Below are 20,658 nucleotides of genomic sequence, written 5' to 3'. Positions count from 1 at the left end.
ATGGCCTTGGTGCCCTAAAAATAATTCCTTTTCTGCTCTGGTGTTTGTGTGTTAATTCTTACGTGCTTGGCTTCTGTGTCCAGCCTCTGCCATCTACCGGAAGGACTCTCTGAAAGGATGTCTGTATCTTGAGAATCAGACAAATCAAGGGTTGGTGGTTCAGACTGCTCAGGAGATTGTACCATGGAGACAGATTCTGACCATGATAGGAGAAGCAGATGGAAGGAAAAATATTAACCACAAGGAACTAGCATGTCCATTAAATACTGTAATATAAATTACAAATGTAACTGAGACAAACCTGTGTCATATTTGATGGTTAGCACTCCAGCTGAGGGATCCTTAACTACATCCTCAAATACATCGTCATCCAACTCAGTCCCCGAGCTGTCAACAACCTTTACACCCTCTGTCACAGCTGGCACACCAAACTTTGCAAATGCTACAGGAGAAGACAAATGCTTGTGTAAACCAGACTTATGAATTCATGTTGGTCTAATACTCACACATATCCAATGAATCTGGAACATCACTTTTGAACAAACATCAATAAATTAATGTGTGACATAAAACTTATATTATTACTACTTTTTAAGCAAAGAAAGCATGCATTCAAACTTACTAAGTGTGATTAGATATGGTAACATTTGTACTCAAAAGTTACTATTACAGTTACTATTAGCACCTTAAAGCTTCCAGTGCAAAGCTTAATTCCAATATCAATTTCTTACCTGCAATCAAAAACTCTTTCAGATCCAGCTCTGTTATTCTAACAAATTTTTGGACATCACCAAGTCTGGCCTTAATCAACATGGTTCCTGCAGCACATAATTCCTCATTGTCAGAATCTTATATGCTTATTATGATAACAAAAACACAAATATAACAGTAAGTGCATGGTTTTCAACAGAGCAGCCAACGAGACCAACTTTTATGTTCAATTTGAAAATAACATTTGTCTGCTGTTTCAGGCCACCAAACAGCAGACAAATGATCAGCTATTTGCAGAAATGACAAGCAGGGATCAGTTATACTTATGTTTAATCACGTCAGCTTATGAACTAATCAAATCACATCACAAAAGCTTGGCCTGGGACTCACATTACCTGCGTCCACTGTAACCACCGTTTATGATTCCAGCAACGTGCCTCAGCAATGTGACAAGTATCTCTTTTTACCATGTGACTTTACGTTAACGCAAATGAGAAAACAAAGTTTGAGACAACAGCTGTTATGGCTGACGGTACATCACGCACTGCGACAGTAAGCATGATTTCACACGGACTACTTCCCTTTTTTTACTTCAAAATAAAACACATGTCTGTGCTGTTAACTTTACTGTAGGCTAGACGAAAAAATCACTCCAAAAAACAAATATGATCCCACTTTACATTTTGCTGAAACAACGTTACGAGCCGTCTAAACTGATGTACGTCACAGAGCAGACCAAGCTGGAGGGGAGACATGTGCAAACTGCTTCCCAAAACCGAATAGAGCTTTATGTTACATCACATCATTTACCGTAGAATATAATGACTGAAGTTAATATGTTAATGACTCGGCCGCAGAGTAATTTCAATCACCTTGAGACTAATATCAAGGTTAGAATACTTATTAACACAAACGTTAGCTAGTTTAGCCAACTCCCCTCACCAACACAGGCAAATGCTGATATAATATGAAATAATTAACTTAGCTGGTGGATTTGTTTGGTAAACCAGTAAAAACAAATAAATCATTTTAAAAAAGCGCACATGCCGCACACTTGATGATCAACGTTACTGCTGATTTGAACAGCCATTCAGCCAATGTGGGGGTTATTTTTTCTCAACTCACGGCAATTTTCACCAGAATTTAAGTTATGTTTAATACAAAAAAACTATCTCTCCACATCATATTGCTAAGTTAATTACCTTTTGCGGACATGGTCAAGTTGGACACGCGCGCATTTTAAGCTAGGTATTCACTTGGTAACGTTAGCCGTATTGTCGAATTTGGTGTTAAGATACAAAACCCGCTCAAATACGGGGGCCAACAACACAATGTTCTCCTAAAACACCATTTCTGCTGAAACGCCAACATAAAATTGAGTTAATATGGAAAAAATAAGAAACTTACCGCAGTAGTTGCGCGTCCAGAAAAATATTCAACAGTTTGGAGGAGGAAGTGGTGGGCGGGGCTTTCCAGAGTCAAATTAACACGGCGTGTTTTAACTCCGGAAATTTTCACCAACACCAGGGGGCATTCTACTCAATCTGTTGTTGTAATAACTCCGAAAGAGTCAATGCACTTTGACACTGCATATTTAACACTGCGAAATTTACTGTGTATGGTTAAATGTTTAAGATGAGGTAAAATTAATCAGTTTATTATACAATTTTTTTTAAGTCATCATCATCACTAATGCATCAGAAAATATTGTGGATATGATTATTGATATAAATATATATATATATGTAGCTTGAATATTACAATTAAAGCACTTACTGTTTGAAAACTTGCTGTCTCTGATTTGTTGTGAAGGAACTCATTGTGACATAATGATAAAGTAATGAGGAACTATTCAGTAACAACTCTGATTTATCATTTTACTGACCTAAGCTATACAGCTGTAAAATCAACCACAATATGCTGATAGATTCATTCTAGTTTACAGTGCAGTTCTGTTGTAATGTGTTGAAAATTACCCTCAAAAACAGCAAAATACTGCAAACGAGTGTTACGTAAACACAGACTTTGTGAACAAAACTGTTTTTCTGTGTGTTCATTACGTGACACAGAAAAAAATAAAGCAATATGAATAAACACTGGAAAATAAAACAATTTAGGTATTAAACCTATACTTTGACACAGAGCCCCTCTACAAGACAAGTGCCACAAAATGGAGGATGAAGGGCCCATCATATTTGATAGTCTACTGCACTTCAGTGGTAGGCCTACAAATTACAGACAGATTTGAGATTGTGTGAACATGTAGACCCAAATTATACGAGGTGAATTTAGGGCTTTGGGGTCTGACAGCCGTGGGCAGTTTCCTGTTTTGCTGGGTTGATAATACAGCCTTGACCCCGTATGGTTACATATTAGCTATTGTAGATTTAATGTCATAATTTTGTGTTTTATGTAATTTAACGTGGCTCACATTGCTTAGAGATTATCGACTCTTAGTGCGGGCGGGGCTGGACATGTTCGACCAAACGCACAACTGCAGTGCGAACGGTACGTTCCCTATACTAAATCGAGCACACCTGATACGAGGCAAACCTCGCCGCACGGCATGTGCTCATCCGGGTAACTGTGGGTATACCACATAACACAATCCAAAGCCTCCGATTAGCTGCTTTATCATAAACCTCTAGAGGTTATTTTTTTATTTCTGCACCCCAAAGTGAACCCTGACAGAAAATACTGAGAGAGTACGAGCAAATCTCGACGTTTGAATCATTTTAAACAACCGTATTCAGCGTGTAAGCAGAGATAGGAAAGCACATTACCGAAACGTGACAGAGGAAAAGTTGTATAAGGGCTGATTCTGACCAATCAGAGTCCTCCATTCCTCCCTGCGTATCCATGTGGGTGGAACTGTCGATACAGAAAGGACGTCTTGCATGGCCGAGGAGTTTACCAGCCGTTACAATTTATAACCAATGCTTAGCCTATTTCTGGGGTTGACTGTGTGTTTAATTTGTGAAGACTACTGCTGCTTGTGGATACAAACCTGAAATATTTGCGCGTTTGTTCTTTTTTGCGACCTAGAAGCTTGTGTTACACGGGCTTCACTCACGCCTCGTGTGATAGCTGGCGAAAGTTATACAACTTAAACACATCGCTAGTAGCTGCATACGGGTTTATTTCGAGCTTAATTCTTGCTCACTTCGTCGTTGCTTTTAATCGAGACAAGAGTTGTGCCGTTTTTCTTGCGTCCTCCGGGGTCACCTGCTGTCCACAGATGCAGCCGCTGCTGATCGGGAGACCCTACTCTGTGGATATGTTCATGGAGCAAGGTTAAGGTCAGACAAACCTCTAACGTTTCCCCACCAATCCACTGACCAGGTTAAAAACTACTTCGTCCTCGAATTTGAATGGACACTTAACTATTTTGCTGCCAAATCAACGCAAGAGGGCGTCTTTTTGTTGTTTTTGGGAACCCCGTTCCCCTCCTTCTGACCCGACCAGGGATAAACAAAGAGGGCCGTCGACATGGTGGTCAACACCATCCACTGGTTCAGGAAGGGACTGCGGCTGCACGACAACCCGTCTCTAAGGGACTCTATCCGGGGAGCGGACACCCTGCGCTGCATCTACATCCTGGACCCCTGGTTCGCAGGGTCTTCCAATGTGGGCATCAACAGGTGGAGGTAAGGGGTGGGACAGGATGTCAGAATTTGTAGTAGTATGTGAGTGTCAAAGGGAATGATAGGTGTGTGGAGGGTTTAACTATTAATTTTCATCATTACTGGACCTCCAGTCTAAATCTAAAGAATCCTAATTAGAATTTTACAGATGATCCATCCAGATCTCCCACTTCCACTTAATTTACCATCTACCTGTCAGTCCAAATGTGCTACATGTTTGCATTTCTGGTTAAACGCAGTCTTATGTAGTCTTCTCCTACATTCGTTGTAAATATTGTAAAATTAGATATTAAATGGTGGAATTATATTTGATTGTTAATGTCACTGGAGATGGCCTACATTCGTTTAGTTAATTAAAATATAACAGTTGATCACTTGATTTAAGCACCTGTAACTGACAATATCCTCTACTGTTGCTTGCAAAATCCTTTCTCTACGTGGGAAATTATATCTTTAGACGAAATGGTGTGTTTTTAGTTGTCAAAAGATGATGCACACTATTTAGGTCATCCATAAAGCTCAATTTCACATGTTTAGTAACTATTGCTTAATCACTTATGAGACATTTTAGGATATGAAAATTTGGGCAGCAGTACAAAACAAAACAGCTTAGACACTTAACAATGCTCTATGTAGAGAATAGTAAATTACTTTGGGCATAGCCTATATTCCACCCAGTGTTGACAGGATGTCACCATCTGGAGGCTGACATGGTCACTCCCCCTTGAGTTGCAAACATGCAACAAAACATGGTGAAAAGTCATGGAAAACTCTGGATGAGATGAAGAGAAGCATAAGGAGAAGAGAAGCAGTACAACCTATTCTGCCTTGCCGTTTATATAAATGGCATGATGGTAGAATTGTATAAAAGGTAACCCAGCATCGGTGGTAGTCACATAGCCGGATCAACATCTGTGTAAAGGGGAGTGCTGCACTTTTGTGTTACACTTCATGCCTCTGATTATGGAATGCCAGCATGCTATCTTAAATCACGCACAGAGGCAGCGTTTATTACAGCAATATAGTGGGATCTTTGTGTATGGTGAAAAGGCTCCAGACAGTGAGTGTGGTGCCTAACCACCACCATGATACAAGCAATTTTTCCCACTTACTAACTGCTGCTCAGCCTTCAATGGAGGGGTAAGAAATTGGGTCAGTGTGTTATGGTCATTACATCATGCCATCTCACAGTTTTGACCTACATTAAACACACACACTTACCAGACCCTGCCTCACACCACCCCCTTTAGTCAGCTACATCACCTCATTTACAATGTGCACATTATTTCTAGCTCATCACATGCATCCTCATCCTTCAGCTTTTCCCATATTATCGCGAGCACTTTGACAGTATTTCAAAGTTCAGTGGTAGTCAATGTTACTGCTCTGTTTCTGTGCGCAATAGTGCCACTTATAAGTGTTAGTGGAAGAATTATTAAATGATTCATTTGTAATAATAAAACTATAGACAACATAATATAGTTTGTTAGTTTAAGAGACTGGGTAGACTGGGGAGTTTAAAATACTGCATGAAGAAATACATTTCTGCAAATTCATAGTATTCATTTTTATAATACATGAGACTCATTTCTTTCATTGGTACTGTTGGTTACAAGATCTCCACACTTTTTGAGATAGGAGCCTATTGCTCATCCAAGGCTTTATGTTATCACGTGGATTAGGACACCTGCACATCAATCTCACTAGTGAGAAGGTAGCAGTTGTTATTATTCTGTCCTTTGGTTTTCAGGTTTGATCATGCCTTTAAGAACTAATAACCTGCTTTGTATGAATTTGTAATAGGTTTTTGATACTCAAATCTTACAAAAAATGAAAAAGCATTTAGGCTTTAACCAAAGGTGCTATGTCTGTTTTGAGCAAGTTCAGATTTGCTGTCATTGTGCTGATTGCACGACAGAGAAAAAGTTTGATTCAAATGCAGAAACACATTTGTCTTTCTGCCTCTTACTGTATTAAATGTTGGGAAGTTACCACACTGACACAAGGCACAGTCTCGTGTTAAGTGTCTACGTGTGGTTGCTAGTAACATTTTGCAGGTGCAGTGCATGGTGGTTTGTGTGTCGACAAAAACTTCACCAGAAGAGGGCTGCCTGTTCACACACTTGAATCTTCCATTTCATCCACTCTCTTAATTTATGCAAGCTTTTTGTTCTGTTGTCTTTATATAGTCTGTAGTCCGTATCAGGTGATCAAATGATGGTATTCATTTCAGTTTTCATTAAAGCAGATTACTACTTGCATTCTCAGGTTGATGGTAGTGGATGACTGTCTTTGGTCACAGATGCATAATACAATTTGTATTTCTCCACTGAAGTTTAATGACACAGTTAAATTTAAAGAGGACCTATCATGCTTTTCGAAGTTTTCCCTTTCCTATAGTGTGTGATATAGCTTTTTGTCCATGTAATGGTCTACAAAGTCACAAGGTTAGAGGTACATGAAGAAGGGAGTACCTCTGTCAGGGCAAAAACCACTTCTCTCATTTGCATGAAACGCCCAGGTCCAGGCCATCATAACATTTTTTGTTGTTCCTCTTGTGTAGAGATGCCTTGATGAGAATTACATTGTATATAGTCACAGTTCAGTAATTCTACATGGATCATCTGTATAACACTTTGTTTTGTGTTGTTGATTAACTGCCACATATGCTAACATGCTAAGCCACAGTCTGAGGCTTTTGAATGTCTATCCATCTTAATCATTAACTCAATCAGATCAGAGGGGTCTACACAGACATTATTGTTCCATTGAAATGTCACCCATGTGACACACACACACACACACACACACACACACACACACACACACCCACCCATACCTTCCCCCTGCAGCAGTGGTTGTGTAGACGCAAATAATATTAATGGTCTCATGATTGCATTTTTTGTAACCTTGGTGTTAAGATGTTATCTTGCATGTATAATTGATTAGTTCATCCTTCTGTCTGTCTGGTTCCAGGTTTTTGTTGCATTGTTTAGAGGACTTGGATGCTAGCCTGCGCAAAATCAACTCCCGCTTATTTGTCATCAGAGGCCAGCCTACAGATGTCTTCCCTCGTCTTTTTAAGGTACCAGAGATCACATAGATTAGAAGACACAGCTGTATACTTTTCTTTGCTTTTCTATGCTTTGAAATAAATCAAATTTTGATACTTTTGATACTGCCTTCCATATTGATTACATCGAACTTCCATATTTCAAAGATATCTAATATTTTAAATGAATAAAAACATCTTGGATATCAGTATATCATTCGTTGAAATCTCTTATGACTCTTATTTCATATCAAGTGACCTAACATTGTTCTGTTCAGAATAAAACAACAAATTATATATATATATATGACTGTCCATGTGTGTGTACATCACATTTTTTCTCAGGAATGGCAGATCACCCATTTATCTTATGAATACGACTCTGAGCCGTTTGGCAAGGAACGTGATACCGCCATCCAAAAACTAGCCAACGAGGCTGCGGTAGAGGTGATAGTGCGGATTTCACACACGCTCTATGATCTGGAAAAGTGAGTAACAAACCTGTTTGGAACAATGTGAATTGTGCCTGTTGAATTGTGTGTGTGTGTGTGTGTGTGTGTGTGTGTGTGTGTGTGTGTGTGTGTGTGTGTGTGTGTGTGTGGGTTTAGGTTTGATTCCCTTTTAATGCATTCCCTTTTTTCTCTGTTAAAGGATCATGGAACTCAATGGTGGTCAGCCTCCTCTTACATACAAGCGCTTCCAGGCCCTCATCAACCATATGGATGCTGTGGAGCTGCCTGCAGGGACAATCACATCTGAGGTCATTAAAAAATGTGCCACACCCATTGGTGATGACCATGATGACAAGTTTGGGGTGCCCTCCCTGGAAGAGCTTGGTAAGGTTTTTCTTTATTCGTGAGTGTGTGTGTATGTTGTATGCATTGATACTCTGGCGTTGCATTATATGTACAAATGCAAACCAGCACAGCCACAGACTTGTATATTACAGGTTTGTATATTTTGTTTTTTTAGGATTTGAGACAGAGGGCCTGACCACAGCAGTGTGGCCAGGTGGAGAAACAGAAGCCCTCATGAGGTTAGAGCGGCACCTGGAGAGGAAGGTAAAAAGACATTCTACTACACAGTATACACCGAAAAGAAATGACTGCAGTTACCATTACCTCTGGCTTTAGCTCACAACTCACCTTGCTCAAGTCTTTGTCTTAGTGTTGTGGACCATCAGTGGTGATTTAAACTTACAGTAAATATAAACATTGAGCCCAGACAGATTTCATCATCATCATCATGATCAACAGCATCTTTGTTGTGTCACCTCTTTTGAGCATCAAGTTTTGAGGCCTGAGACTGAAAAGTGTCCTAATTTTCCTAACTTATTGATGTCTGTCATTTCTTCAAATGTTCAGTGGTATTATTTTAGTTAAAGCTGACCGACCATCTTTTTACAGGCATGGGTGGCAAACTTTGAGCGTCCTCGTATGAACGCGAACTCCCTGCTGGCCAGTCCCACAGGGCTCAGCCCCTACCTGCGCTTTGGATGTCTCTCCTGTCGGCTCTTCTACTTCAAACTTACTGATCTGTACAGGAAGGTATGAATGGCCACAGACGAGACATGAGCCAATACAAAGAATTTATTCTTGGAATATTTTTTAAATTTTAAAGTAAGAGTGGAAAAACATTTATTTTGTGTAATGGTGAACGAGTCAAACTAGTCTGTTCATGTTGCCTTTATGTTTTCTGTCTTATCAGGTCAAGAAGAACAGCACCCCTCCACTTTCCTTGTATGGACAGCTGTTGTGGAGGGAGTTCTTCTATACGACTGCCACCAACAACCCCTGCTTTGACAAGATGGAGGGAAACACTGTGTGCGTCCAGATCCCCTGGGACAGAAACCCAGAGGCGCTGGCCAAGTGGGCAGAGGGACGGACAGGTTTTCCCTGGATAGATGCCATTATGACCCAGCTAAGGCAGGAGGGGTGGATCCATCATTTGGCAAGGCATGCTGTGGCCTGCTTCCTCACCAGGGGAGACCTCTGGGTCAGCTGGGAAGAAGGCATGAAGGTAAGAACTAAGAAAAGTACATGAATAGTACATGAAGCTACCTGTCTGCTGTCCTGGTGCCTATTGCTCTGATTTACATAACTACCATGCGTTGTCTCAACTGTCCCCTGTCTGTGTCTTGTACAGGTCTTTGAAGAGTTGCTGTTGGATGCAGACTGGAGTGTAAATGCTGGCAGCTGGATGTGGCTCTCATGCAGTTCATTTTTCCAGCAGTTTTTCCACTGTTACTGCCCTGTGGGATTTGGACGACGCACAGACCCCAGTGGTGACTACATACGGTCAGTCAGTACTTTCATCTGCATCATATGAATGTAAAAGCACAGGCCTTTCATAATGTCCCATGCAGTCATTTAGATTAGAGGAAGATCACATGGTTAACCTTGTGATCTCTTGTAGCCTCACAGGGGGGAAATGATTTGTCGTGGTTGCATAAAGATTTCCAAAATATGAACAAATTGTTTAAGATTTCATACATTTTTTGTTTTGTATTTGTGATAATGTGGTTTATCAGCATCACACCACAGAAGTTCTCCCAAATGTGATGCAATCATGTACAGTAATTGGTAAATAGCGATAAAAAAAATTGTGACCTTATTTCCACTTTCACACTCAGTATTAATGATGGTTGAACACCAGCTAATTAAAATGGCTCATCTGTAACATCTCAGACAAGGCGGTCACAAATTTCTGTAGTGTTACATTAGTCTTCCTCACCTTATATCGTGTTCCACCCATTTTTATCATAATTTTTTTCATTCTACATCTGTTTTCATTCTTTTCTTTGTCTGCTTACAGGCGTTATTTACCTATATTGAGGGGCTTTCCAGCCAGATACATCTATGATCCCTGGAATGCCCCAGAGGAAGTGCAGAAGGCAGCCAAGTGTATCATAGGAGTGCACTACCCCAAGCCCATGGTGAACCATGCTGAGGCCAGCCGCATCAACATAGAGCGGATGAAGCAAATTTACCAGCAGCTTTCCTGCTACAGAGGACTGGGTAGGGACATGATTCAGATACTCAAGCACGCATTTTAATGTATTTTTTAATATCTGGAATTCTACCTGGATTTATACAGATAAACAATTGTCAATGAAAATAGCCTGTCAATACCAGCCTGCAATACCAGCAAGCCTGTTATGAGACCCAACCCCATAAACCACAATTTCGGACAGTAGATCTAAAAGCTAACATACTATGTTCTTCATTGCTTTGCCTCACAAATGCACAGCACATAGTATTGCATTACTATTTATTTAGTTGCACTGCAACAGAATAAATGATATTGTGTGATTGATAAGGGGCATTTGACAGATAGAATACCCAAAGTTGTGCTACTATTTCATTAAACTACATCAGCAACCACCCAAGTACAAAAAACCGACACATGTAAAAACATGATGTGTAAAAAAGCCTAGAAATGAAGAGGGTGAAGGGATCAGAAAGTTAATTTGAAAATCCTAATTGTCACATTTTGTTCTCTGCAAATATTATCCATACACATCCATGTTGTTCTCCAGGCCAGATGTTAGCAGTATTTATTGCTTTCAGGTACTGCAGTGTCAAAGCCTTGGTGTATTATTAGTGTCAGATGGCTGTTTGATCTAATTTGACCAAAATTGCAGTCACCAGTAATCACCACACAAACATTATCATCAATCAGCTGCTTTTGGTACTTTCAGTGTCAGGCTCATCAAGGCACTCACTGTCTGAGTTGAACAATTAGAATTTTATAAATGCACAGCATTGTGGCTCTTTTATATGTCCACTTATTCATTAGCTTTACTAAAAGAGTTTACTCGTGTTTTTAGTAGCTGCCAAACATTGAACAATGCTCCTGAGCTACAGATTGCTCCCATGCTAAAGAACCATTTTATCATCATGTCAAAGAAAAAACTAATCTTCGTTATTATTTTCTCAAAGAAACATTGTCTTGTGAGTAAATTAAATGCTTTGGTCTCTTTGCAGGCCTGCTGGCAACAGTACCTGACAATCCCAGCAATGGTCCAAGTGGCAGTAATGCTGCGGGAGTCAACAGAGGGACCAGTCATGGTCCAGGAGGGCCCTCTGAAGCCCCGTCCATTCAGGAGAGAACGTCTCGAACAGGTACACAGGCTGGATGGTTGACATCATTGTTGGTTAAAATACATTTAAATTGTACAATGCAGACAAGATACTCATGTTATTTACTCAATTTCATCACACTCATGGCTAAAATTAATACCCATGAGACTTGGAAAAGTTGGCAACATGATATTTGTTATGTTCAAATATTGAATAAACTACTGTTGTTCTGCCAAAACAACTCAGAGTTATTAAAAAACAATAATATGCTCTCAAGACGCTATACTGCAAAGAAAAGTAATAGCCTCATAAGTATATTCACTTGTTGAACTAATTGATGTCAATGTTTTATATTCTATTCAAAATATAAAATGTAAGATGATACCAAATTAATTTCAAATAATCTCTAACTGTTATTATGTCCTGTGTGTTATCTTTTAACGCAGAAAGAGGACAGTCGACTCAGAAGAGGCGCTATGAAGAGGCTCCATCCAAGAGCAGCTCTAAATCCTGGAGGCAGAGCAAATAGCGTGTAAAAGACTGAATACAAAGGTTGTCAGTCTGTATCCTCTGGTACCACCCTATCCTGCAGCGCACACAGCTAACACAGTAATAACTTTAACTACCAACCATGGAGTAGACAGAATGTGGGTGTTGGATCCAGCGGGTACTATTGGCCGTCAGTCTAAAGGACTCTCCACAGTACATGATATTTGTAATGAGTCAATCAGTCACGTGTCTTGGTCTTCAGATACTGTAAAACACACCACACATCTCAGGAACAGAAGAAGGAACGTGGAGAAATTGGTCGTAATTGAGAGAATAAAACCTTACACTTTAAGGTAAAAAAAAAGGCAAACAAAAATAATCTCTTCACATTAGAGTGTTGTGAGGCCACCTGTTGTCTTCCACTACAGTATTTGTGGCCTCCACACCATCATGTGAAAATGTCAAACTCTCCATCTGTAGTGATGGGAATCAGAAGATATGTACAGCAGCTGACACCCTCGCCCATTGTTGGCACACTGACTCAAACAGTAGTAAAGGAAATTAGAAGTAAGACTGTCAGGTTTGGCAATAAAGCAAGCCTTACAAAGGCTGTCATATACTTTGTAAATATTTATTGTTTTTAATTTCCAACTTTTGTATATTTGGTCATGGAATTTCACAACTACTTTTGTAAATAATATGTTACCAAAACTCGAAAGTTCTACCGTGAATGCATGTGCTTTTGTTTCCCATGTGATGTTAAATCTATTATTTTTGTATTTTTGACCAAATTCTAACTGTATCGAAATGGCAATACAAGACAAACATTGTTTTATATTTGTTTTATTGCACTATAATACAAATTTTATTGCCATCATTCTCTTCACACAAGGAATTGAATTCCAGTAATTGTGAACAGTATTTAAAAAACTTGAAATTTGTTTGTTGCAAAATGTACAAATTGAATTGTTTTCTGTTTTGTTAGTCATTTGGAAAGGAAATTGATCTCAGAGTCTCCTGCTGCCACTCAGTAGATAGGACGCATCATTCTACTTTAAGGAAATCTGGAATCTCCAAGAATGTGAGATATGTTCACAGCTAACTAAGACAAACTATAGTTTAAGTTATATATTTTACATTTAAATCCCCATATTTTTGTTTGTCTAATTTGCACAAATGTTTGGTGCACATATGGCTGATTGGACTGTAAAGCTGCCTATTTATGTTTTTGAGTTAAGCTGTATTGTTTAAATACTACAACCTCATCACAATGTTTTTTTGGTGTCAAGGTGGATTGCACAACATTTTGTAAATTTTGGGAAGGTCCTCACAACGGTACAATACACCCACAGTCATCATTGGACTGCCATCAAATCCCGGTGGGCCCTCAAAAAATCCATACCATCACTGTCAGACACATATGTCTCTTTACTGGCCCTCTCTGTGTCCCTGTCATTCGGGGTGTGCATGAGAGCGTGCTCACTGGTCTCACTGCCAACATTTCAATTCTCACCATCCATCCACCATCTGCCTGAACCCTCCAGTCATTTATGTTGCACCTCTTGGGCTGGGAGAGGTTGCATAATCATTCGCAGTGACTGATGGAGTTTGTTGATCTCACGCAATAGATTCTTCTTACAACTAATATGTTGACTTTCCAAAACAGAAAATAAGTGGATTCAGTAAGATTGATAAGAGGTGAAAACACCTGTGGGAAAATGTAACACCTTTTTTTTCCAATCTGCAAAAAAATTAAAGACAACCTTGAGCCATCCTGCATCTGCAGGGGAACCACAAAGAAAGAGAGTCCATTATTTATTTATTATTATGTCCTGTGGATGCAATGTAATATTTCATGAACAGAGCCCTGCATCCAGCAACAAGCCATGGAATGAAATGCAGTGCCTATAAAATGTATTCACCCCTCCATAAACCTTTCACATTCTAATGCAAAAGCCAAAAAAATCTCTGCAAGCGATGTAAATTGACTACAGCCCCATATGACCTCTGGGGAGAGGGGTGGAGGGTGGATAAATGCTTATGCAATACGTTAATTTATGTTTTATAGTTTTACTTGATTTAGATCAATTTAAGCAGATGTTTTTTTTCTACTTTGACACAAAAGAGTTTTACTGTTAGTGTCAAAAAAGCTAAATATCCACTCTGATTCAAAGATGTTGAGAAAGTCCAGGGGGTGCTGCTGCTTTTTCATTGGCACTGTGCTGTATAAGTGAACTTTAACTTCCAAGAATTTGAGATAGGTTCCAATGTTTTAATCTCTTGGTGATAATATGATAGTACGTTGATAAATCATTTTTTGGCCATTAATGCTCCTGTTATCGCTGAGGACGGTGAGGTACCTTGTGAGGGAGTCCCGCTGCTGACTGACAACGGTGTTGTGATGGGGGCTGATGGGGGTGAGGGCGAGGCTTTCAGCTGGGTCACGAATCTGGACGCCCTGAAACTTCACCGTGTCCAATAGCAGCTGCCGGTCGGTGGGCGGTGATAGCTGGGTTCAAACCTCAATAAATTGCTCCCACACACACAAACGCAGTTCTTCTGGCGAATCTCGAACCTGCCTTCCCTGTCAGATTGTTTCGTTTATTTGTCTGTTGGCGATGGACTGGAGACTGAACAAAGTGCAGAGGAAACCGGTTCGCCTTATAGCAGCGGTGTGCAATGACATGGGGATCGGGAAAGATGGAAAACTGCCCTGGCATTTACCGTAAGAGTGAAACATCTGTGATGAGGTCTATTGGATGTTTCTCCATGCGGATACTGTCACGACTTAAGCTTACGTAACTACAGTTACCGTATTGATATTGTCAGTGAACTCTTATCAGTGTACTCTTATTTTGGAGGTCTACATGCAATAGGCAAGCTCAATAGTGAGTTTTTTTTGTTTGTTTGTTTTTTTCAGTTTCAGTGGCATCACTTATTATTATTATTTCTATGTAGCTATTTAGTAGCATCACCATCCTTTGCAACCCTTGCAAAATTCAAATGCAAAATTTTGAAGAAAAGTTTAGGCTACAAAGCAGACAGTGAGGATTAGTTTGGATTATTTTTGTAGGTAATGATTTGGTCCAGGGATGTATATTAGAAGAGTCCAAAGTGATGTCTGAAAACTGCTTATTTTGTTGCATGAAAAGCCAAAAATAGACACTTAAAGTCCACCTGTTCATCATGCATAATCTGTATATGAAAATGTCATCGGTTTATAACAGACTGTAGTGTAAGGTGGTGGCGTATGTATAAAGAGACAACTCAATCTTAATATAAAACACTTCTTCATTGGAGAAGTTGTAACAAATACTGTACATTAATAATCAAACTAAAATTGTGTTACCAAAAATTACACACACAATGGTGATACAAAGAAAGTTGTAACAAGGAACTGTGAATTAATTCTAACTGAAAAATGACAAAAAAAAGTCATTACAATTGTCAGAAATTAATTTTTTGTTGATCGTGTAATTAATTGCTAAAAATTGACTAAGAATTCAGTTTTAGCTGCAGTCGAAGCAGCAGCAGCACCAGTCCTAAAGGTACCAGGTTCTAGTAGAATATGCTCAAGTGATATTAAGGTGGTATAGTGGAAGCAACAAAACTAGTAGTGTGGAGGGTTGTGGTACAGTGGAACAAGTCTCAGTAATTGTTAGAACCAGGAGTACTAGTAAGAACAGCAGTTACAGGGTGGTACGCCATGCAGAGCTTGTAAAGTGCAGTGAAATAGAGAGAAGATACTATGTGTTTTTATGTGTTATATCTTATTCATTAGGGCATTCATTGCTCCATGTGCAAACTATAAGTAGCAGTACTTAGACTTAATGAGCTTAGCAACAGCTGACTGTTTTCTGCTTGATTTAATGTTGAAAACATGACTTTTCACAGGTCTGAATTCCAGTACTTTCTGAACACTGTCACAACGGTGTCGAGACCAGGTAGTCCTCAACATCAGCATTACATCATATCATATTTACCTCATGTAGGGCTGGGTATCATGTTTCAGTGTGTTGAAGTACCCTTATGTTTCAGGCTTTTAATTAACTGGATTAGACAGAATGTGATGTTCCACTTTGGTTATTTCATCCATTAACAGTTTGAATTTCCAGAAGGTGTACTATATGTCAATAAATAAATATGACATAAAATTACATATAGGCTACCAGGATAGAAGATTTTATCCATATCTGTCATCTTTACTTGACACAATCTAATATATGTCATCATCAGAGACATGAGAGCTGCTGTAAATGAGTTGATATTTTATTCATTCTGTTTCAGGAAAGATGAATATGATGGTCTGGGGAAAACTGTGCTGGTACTCCAACCCAGAAACAATGTTCCCATTGGCTAATGTTCTGCATGTGGTGTTGAGTACCACACTGAAGTGAGTCTCTCAAACACACACACACACACACACACATCTGCATCAACAAGGGGAGCAGGGTTATCCATTCATCATGTTCTGTCTCTTGTGACACCCACTGTCTTACAGCACTGTTCCAGATCACGCTCAGTTCTTGTGTCATGACTTTGAGAGTGCTGTGCGCTTGGCTGCAGAGCCCCCCCTTGCTGACTTAATAGAGACCATCTGGATTGTTGGTGGTATGCAGGTCTACAAGGTAAAATTGTCTAAGCATCTCATTGAAACTTATTAAAAGGTGAGATAAAAAATTATAGCTGAATTAGCCAGTTTGGGGACCAGAGGGCAAAAATGAGTTGTGGGCATCACACATCTTTCCTCAACCCAGAAACCAAGCCACTATTTTTTTTACTGGAATTCTAATACAGTGTTTTAAAACACTTGCTGTGACATGACTGATTGGGAAGTGGGATCAATTGCAATATGCTGTTGTTATACTGGGACACCTGAATTGAACAGAGCCATCGTTAATGTCATTGATAACACCTGTGCATTTCCTGCTATGACAAGTCAAACTGTCTGAAGTGAAAAAGGTCAATTTAGTGCTGTACAGCAGCAGTTGTCTCTGCTCTGTAGAGTCTGTTACTGTTTACCTAGCATTTGACTATCTTACATCATCTTCGTTGGTCTAGTTAAACTGGTACTTTAACAGAGACACGATTCCTTTGGGACATCTTTTCCACCCTGTTCACCCATTGGACTAAAAGTAACAGGGTTGTTTAGCATTAAGCATGCAATTTACATACTCAGCTCTGATTGGACTATTATTTTGTTGCTCATTTCTGGAACCACATGTTTTTATTTGGAGGTTCCAGTCACAAGGCTTGGCAGTCACACCTGTATTGAATGGAGCATTACTAAGCTAAACCACAGGTTTAAAGACACACTACACATTCTTGGTACACCCTCACAGGTGTTTTCACTTCACCCCTAGATTTTATTTTATCTACACCATGTAACTGTCCCATATGTTGTCAACTGTCACTTATTGGTTAGTCATGTTATTTCACCAATAAAAGAAAAACTGTTGCTTTGTCGAGTTATTATTGTGCTGTATTAAAAGCCTACACAAAGCTCTCTCAGTTTAATGTTAATGTGACCAGAAAATCTGTTGCTTCTTGTTTTCTGACCAGGAGGGATTGAATCACCCGTGGTGTGACTTGCTTTACCTCACAGATGTCATGGCTGACTTTGACTGTGACGTTTTCTTCCCCGAGTTTGACAGAGGACTGTTTAAAGTACAAGAAAGGTTAGTGTCGATCTCATCCACAAACTGTTGTAGTGTAGAACGCCCTGACCTCGGGGCTCCAACCCCTGGGCCACACCTTCCTCTCGCCCCATGAGAGAGGGATTTTCGCTTGAAGTTACAAAGCAAACATCAGCACTATCTGTCAGACTGTATTGTCTTTGGTTGTAATAGCTCAGCTCAAAAGAATCGGCTGACTTCCACCGTTGCAGATTTTCTGTGACATTATGTTACTTCTGTTACACTGAATTTTAAGGGTAAATTAGTAAATGGTGATGGTTTTGGTGTTGTCTCTGTTGTTATTGAAAAAGAGCATTTTACTGGTTTTATGTCAGTTAGCTTCCATCCACAATAAACACATCACATTTCATGGTTTTGAAGTTGATCATGCTCCAACCCCAGCTAGCTTTCAATTTTTTGCTTGTTTTATTTAATAGTTCTTATTATTAACTGTTTTTTCTTCTTTAATGAACTCAAAAAAACCTTTTTCTCTTTTGTTTCCAAATAAGATTTCCCGGTGTACCTAGTGGCATTCAAGAGGAAAATGGCATTAAGTACAAATTTCAAGTATTCAAGAAAAAGATCGGTGATGCCGTTTAGATAACAGAAATCAGGCTATTATCTCTGGTGTATTTTTCTACTCTTGAAAACCTTGTCTGCTGTCAAGTGTGTTGTAAATTCAAGGAAAACCAAAGTCATGCTACCACTCTTTTTGTAATCCAGTCAATGAGCATTCCAGCTAGTGTATATGATCCATGAAAAACTTGAAACACTGTGAGCACAGACACTTTTTGAGAACAGTCCAATTTGTCTATGTCTATTTTGTTTAGTCTGTGTGTTTAGTCTTCAAATGATTTTTCCCATTGCTGCCGTTTGGTAGAATATTATGATCACTACTGGTGGAGAAAAAAAAAATCCCCTGCCACCACCATCACCTTGTCACTTGTCAGCATTCCCATCTTGTCCTCCTCCTCGGTAAGATTGCAGCTGCACAGAAAATATGCTTATCAGTGAGTCAGTCAGCAGCCTACGTCAATGACAGCCTGTGCTCTGGATGTCACAGCAGATCTGGTCCTTTCTAAGCCAACACGACAGATGCCAGTTCAGAGTGCAATGAGTGAATTATCCTACTGGTTTACTTTGATACTATAATGATATATTTTGTCATTTAGATAAATGTGAAGAAGTGATGCATCTTGTCATTTGGTGTGGTTAGAAATGCTGCAAAATATCTATTCATTTTACTGTCAAGTTTTGTTGCAAATTTAGAAGGTTTTTAGTGAAAATAAATCAATTGTAACATTTTAATGAAGAGAAGTTTATTTGTCATTTTGAATAAATTCATCTTTATTCATCTGGTTGTATGTAATTGTTTTTGCCACTAGATGGAGGCATTACAATAGGACAAGGTACAGAAACTTCTTGTTATGTTTCTGTAGATATTGTGTATCGATGGTTTCATGGTCTTGTAATAGTAATGTTGTATGTAAGAAGAAACATACAGACATGTACTGTACTTTTAAAACCCACTCTAAAAGCTCTTTGGGAAGCGCATGTTTGTTAATGTGCTCTATAAATACACTGACAAGACTAAAGACCAGAACAATAAAACTAAACAGAAGTTAGCCTCTGACACCTAACATTGTCGACAATGTATCCGAATCCTCAGGTACGCCATCAGAGGCAGCCACCAAACGCAGTCCAAGGACCCTGAAACTGAAGGCACTAAGCAGAATCCAGCCATCATTAATTTCATTATTTAAACTTACACTTACACTGTTTTTCCTACAGCGACATGCCAAAGTGTCTTCGGTCGAAAAAGTCTATTCATTTCTGGCACGGTAATTTTGAAAAGCAGCTGTATTTTTGTGTCTCAAGGACAAGCATTGACAATCACTGCTTTAAATGGCCAGTGGCATTATAAAATCAGTCATGAATGAATAAATGAATGATTCTGAAGACGGACGCATGGTGTCGCAGACAGTGACATGATCCCAATAGACTGCACCTCTCCACAAGTGATATTACCATGAGTGACAGATGAGTCTATGTGTCAGAGTTGTGACTTTCGGATGCAGTGTTCAATATAGAAAGTTATTTACCTTTTGTGCATTCAACATCCATCAATGTGACATTTATTTTCCTCCCACTGCATGTACAGGATATTTCTGTTATCTCATCAGGGCACAGGTGGGTTTGAGAGACAAGTAATGGCAGAAAACAAAATGTTTTTACTCATCAGAAGCAGGGGGATAAAATGTTGTTGGTTGTTCAAGGTTGAAAATGGAAGATAGACTGATCTTAGTATGCTTGGGAAAACAAAACTATATTTTAAAATATTGTAATTTAAGGTTTCCAGGTTAAGTTTATTCTTGGAGTCAAAAAGGAATATTTAAGGTGCAAAAAGGTTTATCCTCCACCTGCAGTACATTAACTGCTTTTGAAGTTTATCCTTTTAAACTTGAGTTTAACTCACCCCGACTTCAAATAAGGAATATTTACAGCAGCAGTGGTCGCCCATGCTCTGACTTCAAGCTGGAAATCATACCTTTTCATTACAGATGTCATCTGTTTCTGGTGAGATATGACCCATAAAAGCAATATGTTAAGCATGGCTAATACCAACCAGCGTCATATTTGAAATGAAAAAGGACAATTTATATTCCCTCTTATTAACCTTGCTGGCTTGTCTGTGTAATTCAAGAGGACAGCACGGGACGACACGACAGTCGAGGACAAGAGGACACTGGGTAAGAAATAGAGGTGACTTGTATTTATACACCTGAGGCCTTGTCTCGTCTGCCTCGCCTTGATACATCCTGATTAACTCCTTGTATTTGTTACCTGTTACCACTGATGAAAGACACAACCCTGCAACGTGATGACTTAAAGAAATTGTCTGTGTAAAATTAGTAACCTTCAGTACGTCAGCTGCAGCGTACTGGAGGCACTGCTGTAGCCCCTCAGGGGTTCCATGTTGTGAATGGTTGGAAAATGAACTCTAG

General features: G+C 39.3%; 2 protein-coding genes and 1 long non-coding RNA gene across 4 annotated transcripts; 2 read left to right on the top strand and 1 right to left on the bottom strand.

The window, feature by feature from the left end:
* Positions 1-70: 70 nt before the first annotated feature.
* Positions 71-1,273, bottom strand: LOC111228723. The gene is made up of 4 exons (XR_002665378.1): positions 1,107-1,273; positions 732-818; positions 302-442; positions 71-196 (listed from the first exon to the last, which is right to left on the bottom strand). It is a non-coding gene; the product is annotated as an uncharacterized LOC111228723 (long non-coding RNA).
* Positions 1,274-3,407: 2,134 nt separating this feature from the next.
* LOC111228400 (cryptochrome-1-like) lies at positions 3,408-13,243 on the top strand. Its single transcript, XM_022754252.1, has 11 exons — positions 3,408-4,358; positions 7,332-7,440; positions 7,753-7,895; positions 8,059-8,243; positions 8,380-8,468; positions 8,814-8,954; positions 9,115-9,426; positions 9,553-9,704; positions 10,222-10,424; positions 11,394-11,531; positions 11,936-13,243. Exons 1-11 carry the CDS (start codon positions 4,201-4,203, stop codon positions 12,016-12,018), a joined length of 1,713 nt encoding a protein of 570 aa, XP_022609973.1. The 5' UTR covers positions 3,408-4,200; the 3' UTR covers positions 12,019-13,243.
* Positions 13,244-14,515: 1,272 nt separating this feature from the next.
* Positions 14,516-18,965, top strand: LOC111228663 (dihydrofolate reductase-like). Of its 2 annotated transcripts, XM_022754659.1 has the most exons (6): positions 14,516-14,703; positions 15,873-15,922; positions 16,266-16,371; positions 16,480-16,606; positions 17,541-17,656; positions 18,163-18,965. In XM_022754659.1, exons 1-6 carry the CDS (start codon positions 14,597-14,599, stop codon positions 18,251-18,253), a joined length of 597 nt encoding a protein of 198 aa, XP_022610380.1. In that variant the 5' UTR covers positions 14,516-14,596; the 3' UTR covers positions 18,254-18,965. The 2 variants fall into 2 exon arrangements, with proteins under 2 accessions (XP_022610380.1, XP_022610379.1); XM_022754658.1 differs by lacking the exon at positions 15,873-15,922 and having other exon boundaries at positions 14,621-14,703.
* Positions 18,966-20,658: the final 1,693 nt, after the last annotated feature.

This window comes from Seriola dumerili, unplaced genomic scaffold (genome assembly GCF_002260705.1).
Source record: "Seriola dumerili isolate Sdu_G_001 unplaced genomic scaffold, Sdu_1.0 BDQW01000219.1, whole genome shotgun sequence".
NCBI lineage: Eukaryota > Metazoa > Chordata > Actinopteri > Carangiformes > Carangidae > Seriola > Seriola dumerili.
Note: the sequence above shows the minus strand (reverse complement) of the source record. Positions and strands in the feature narration are given on the sequence as shown.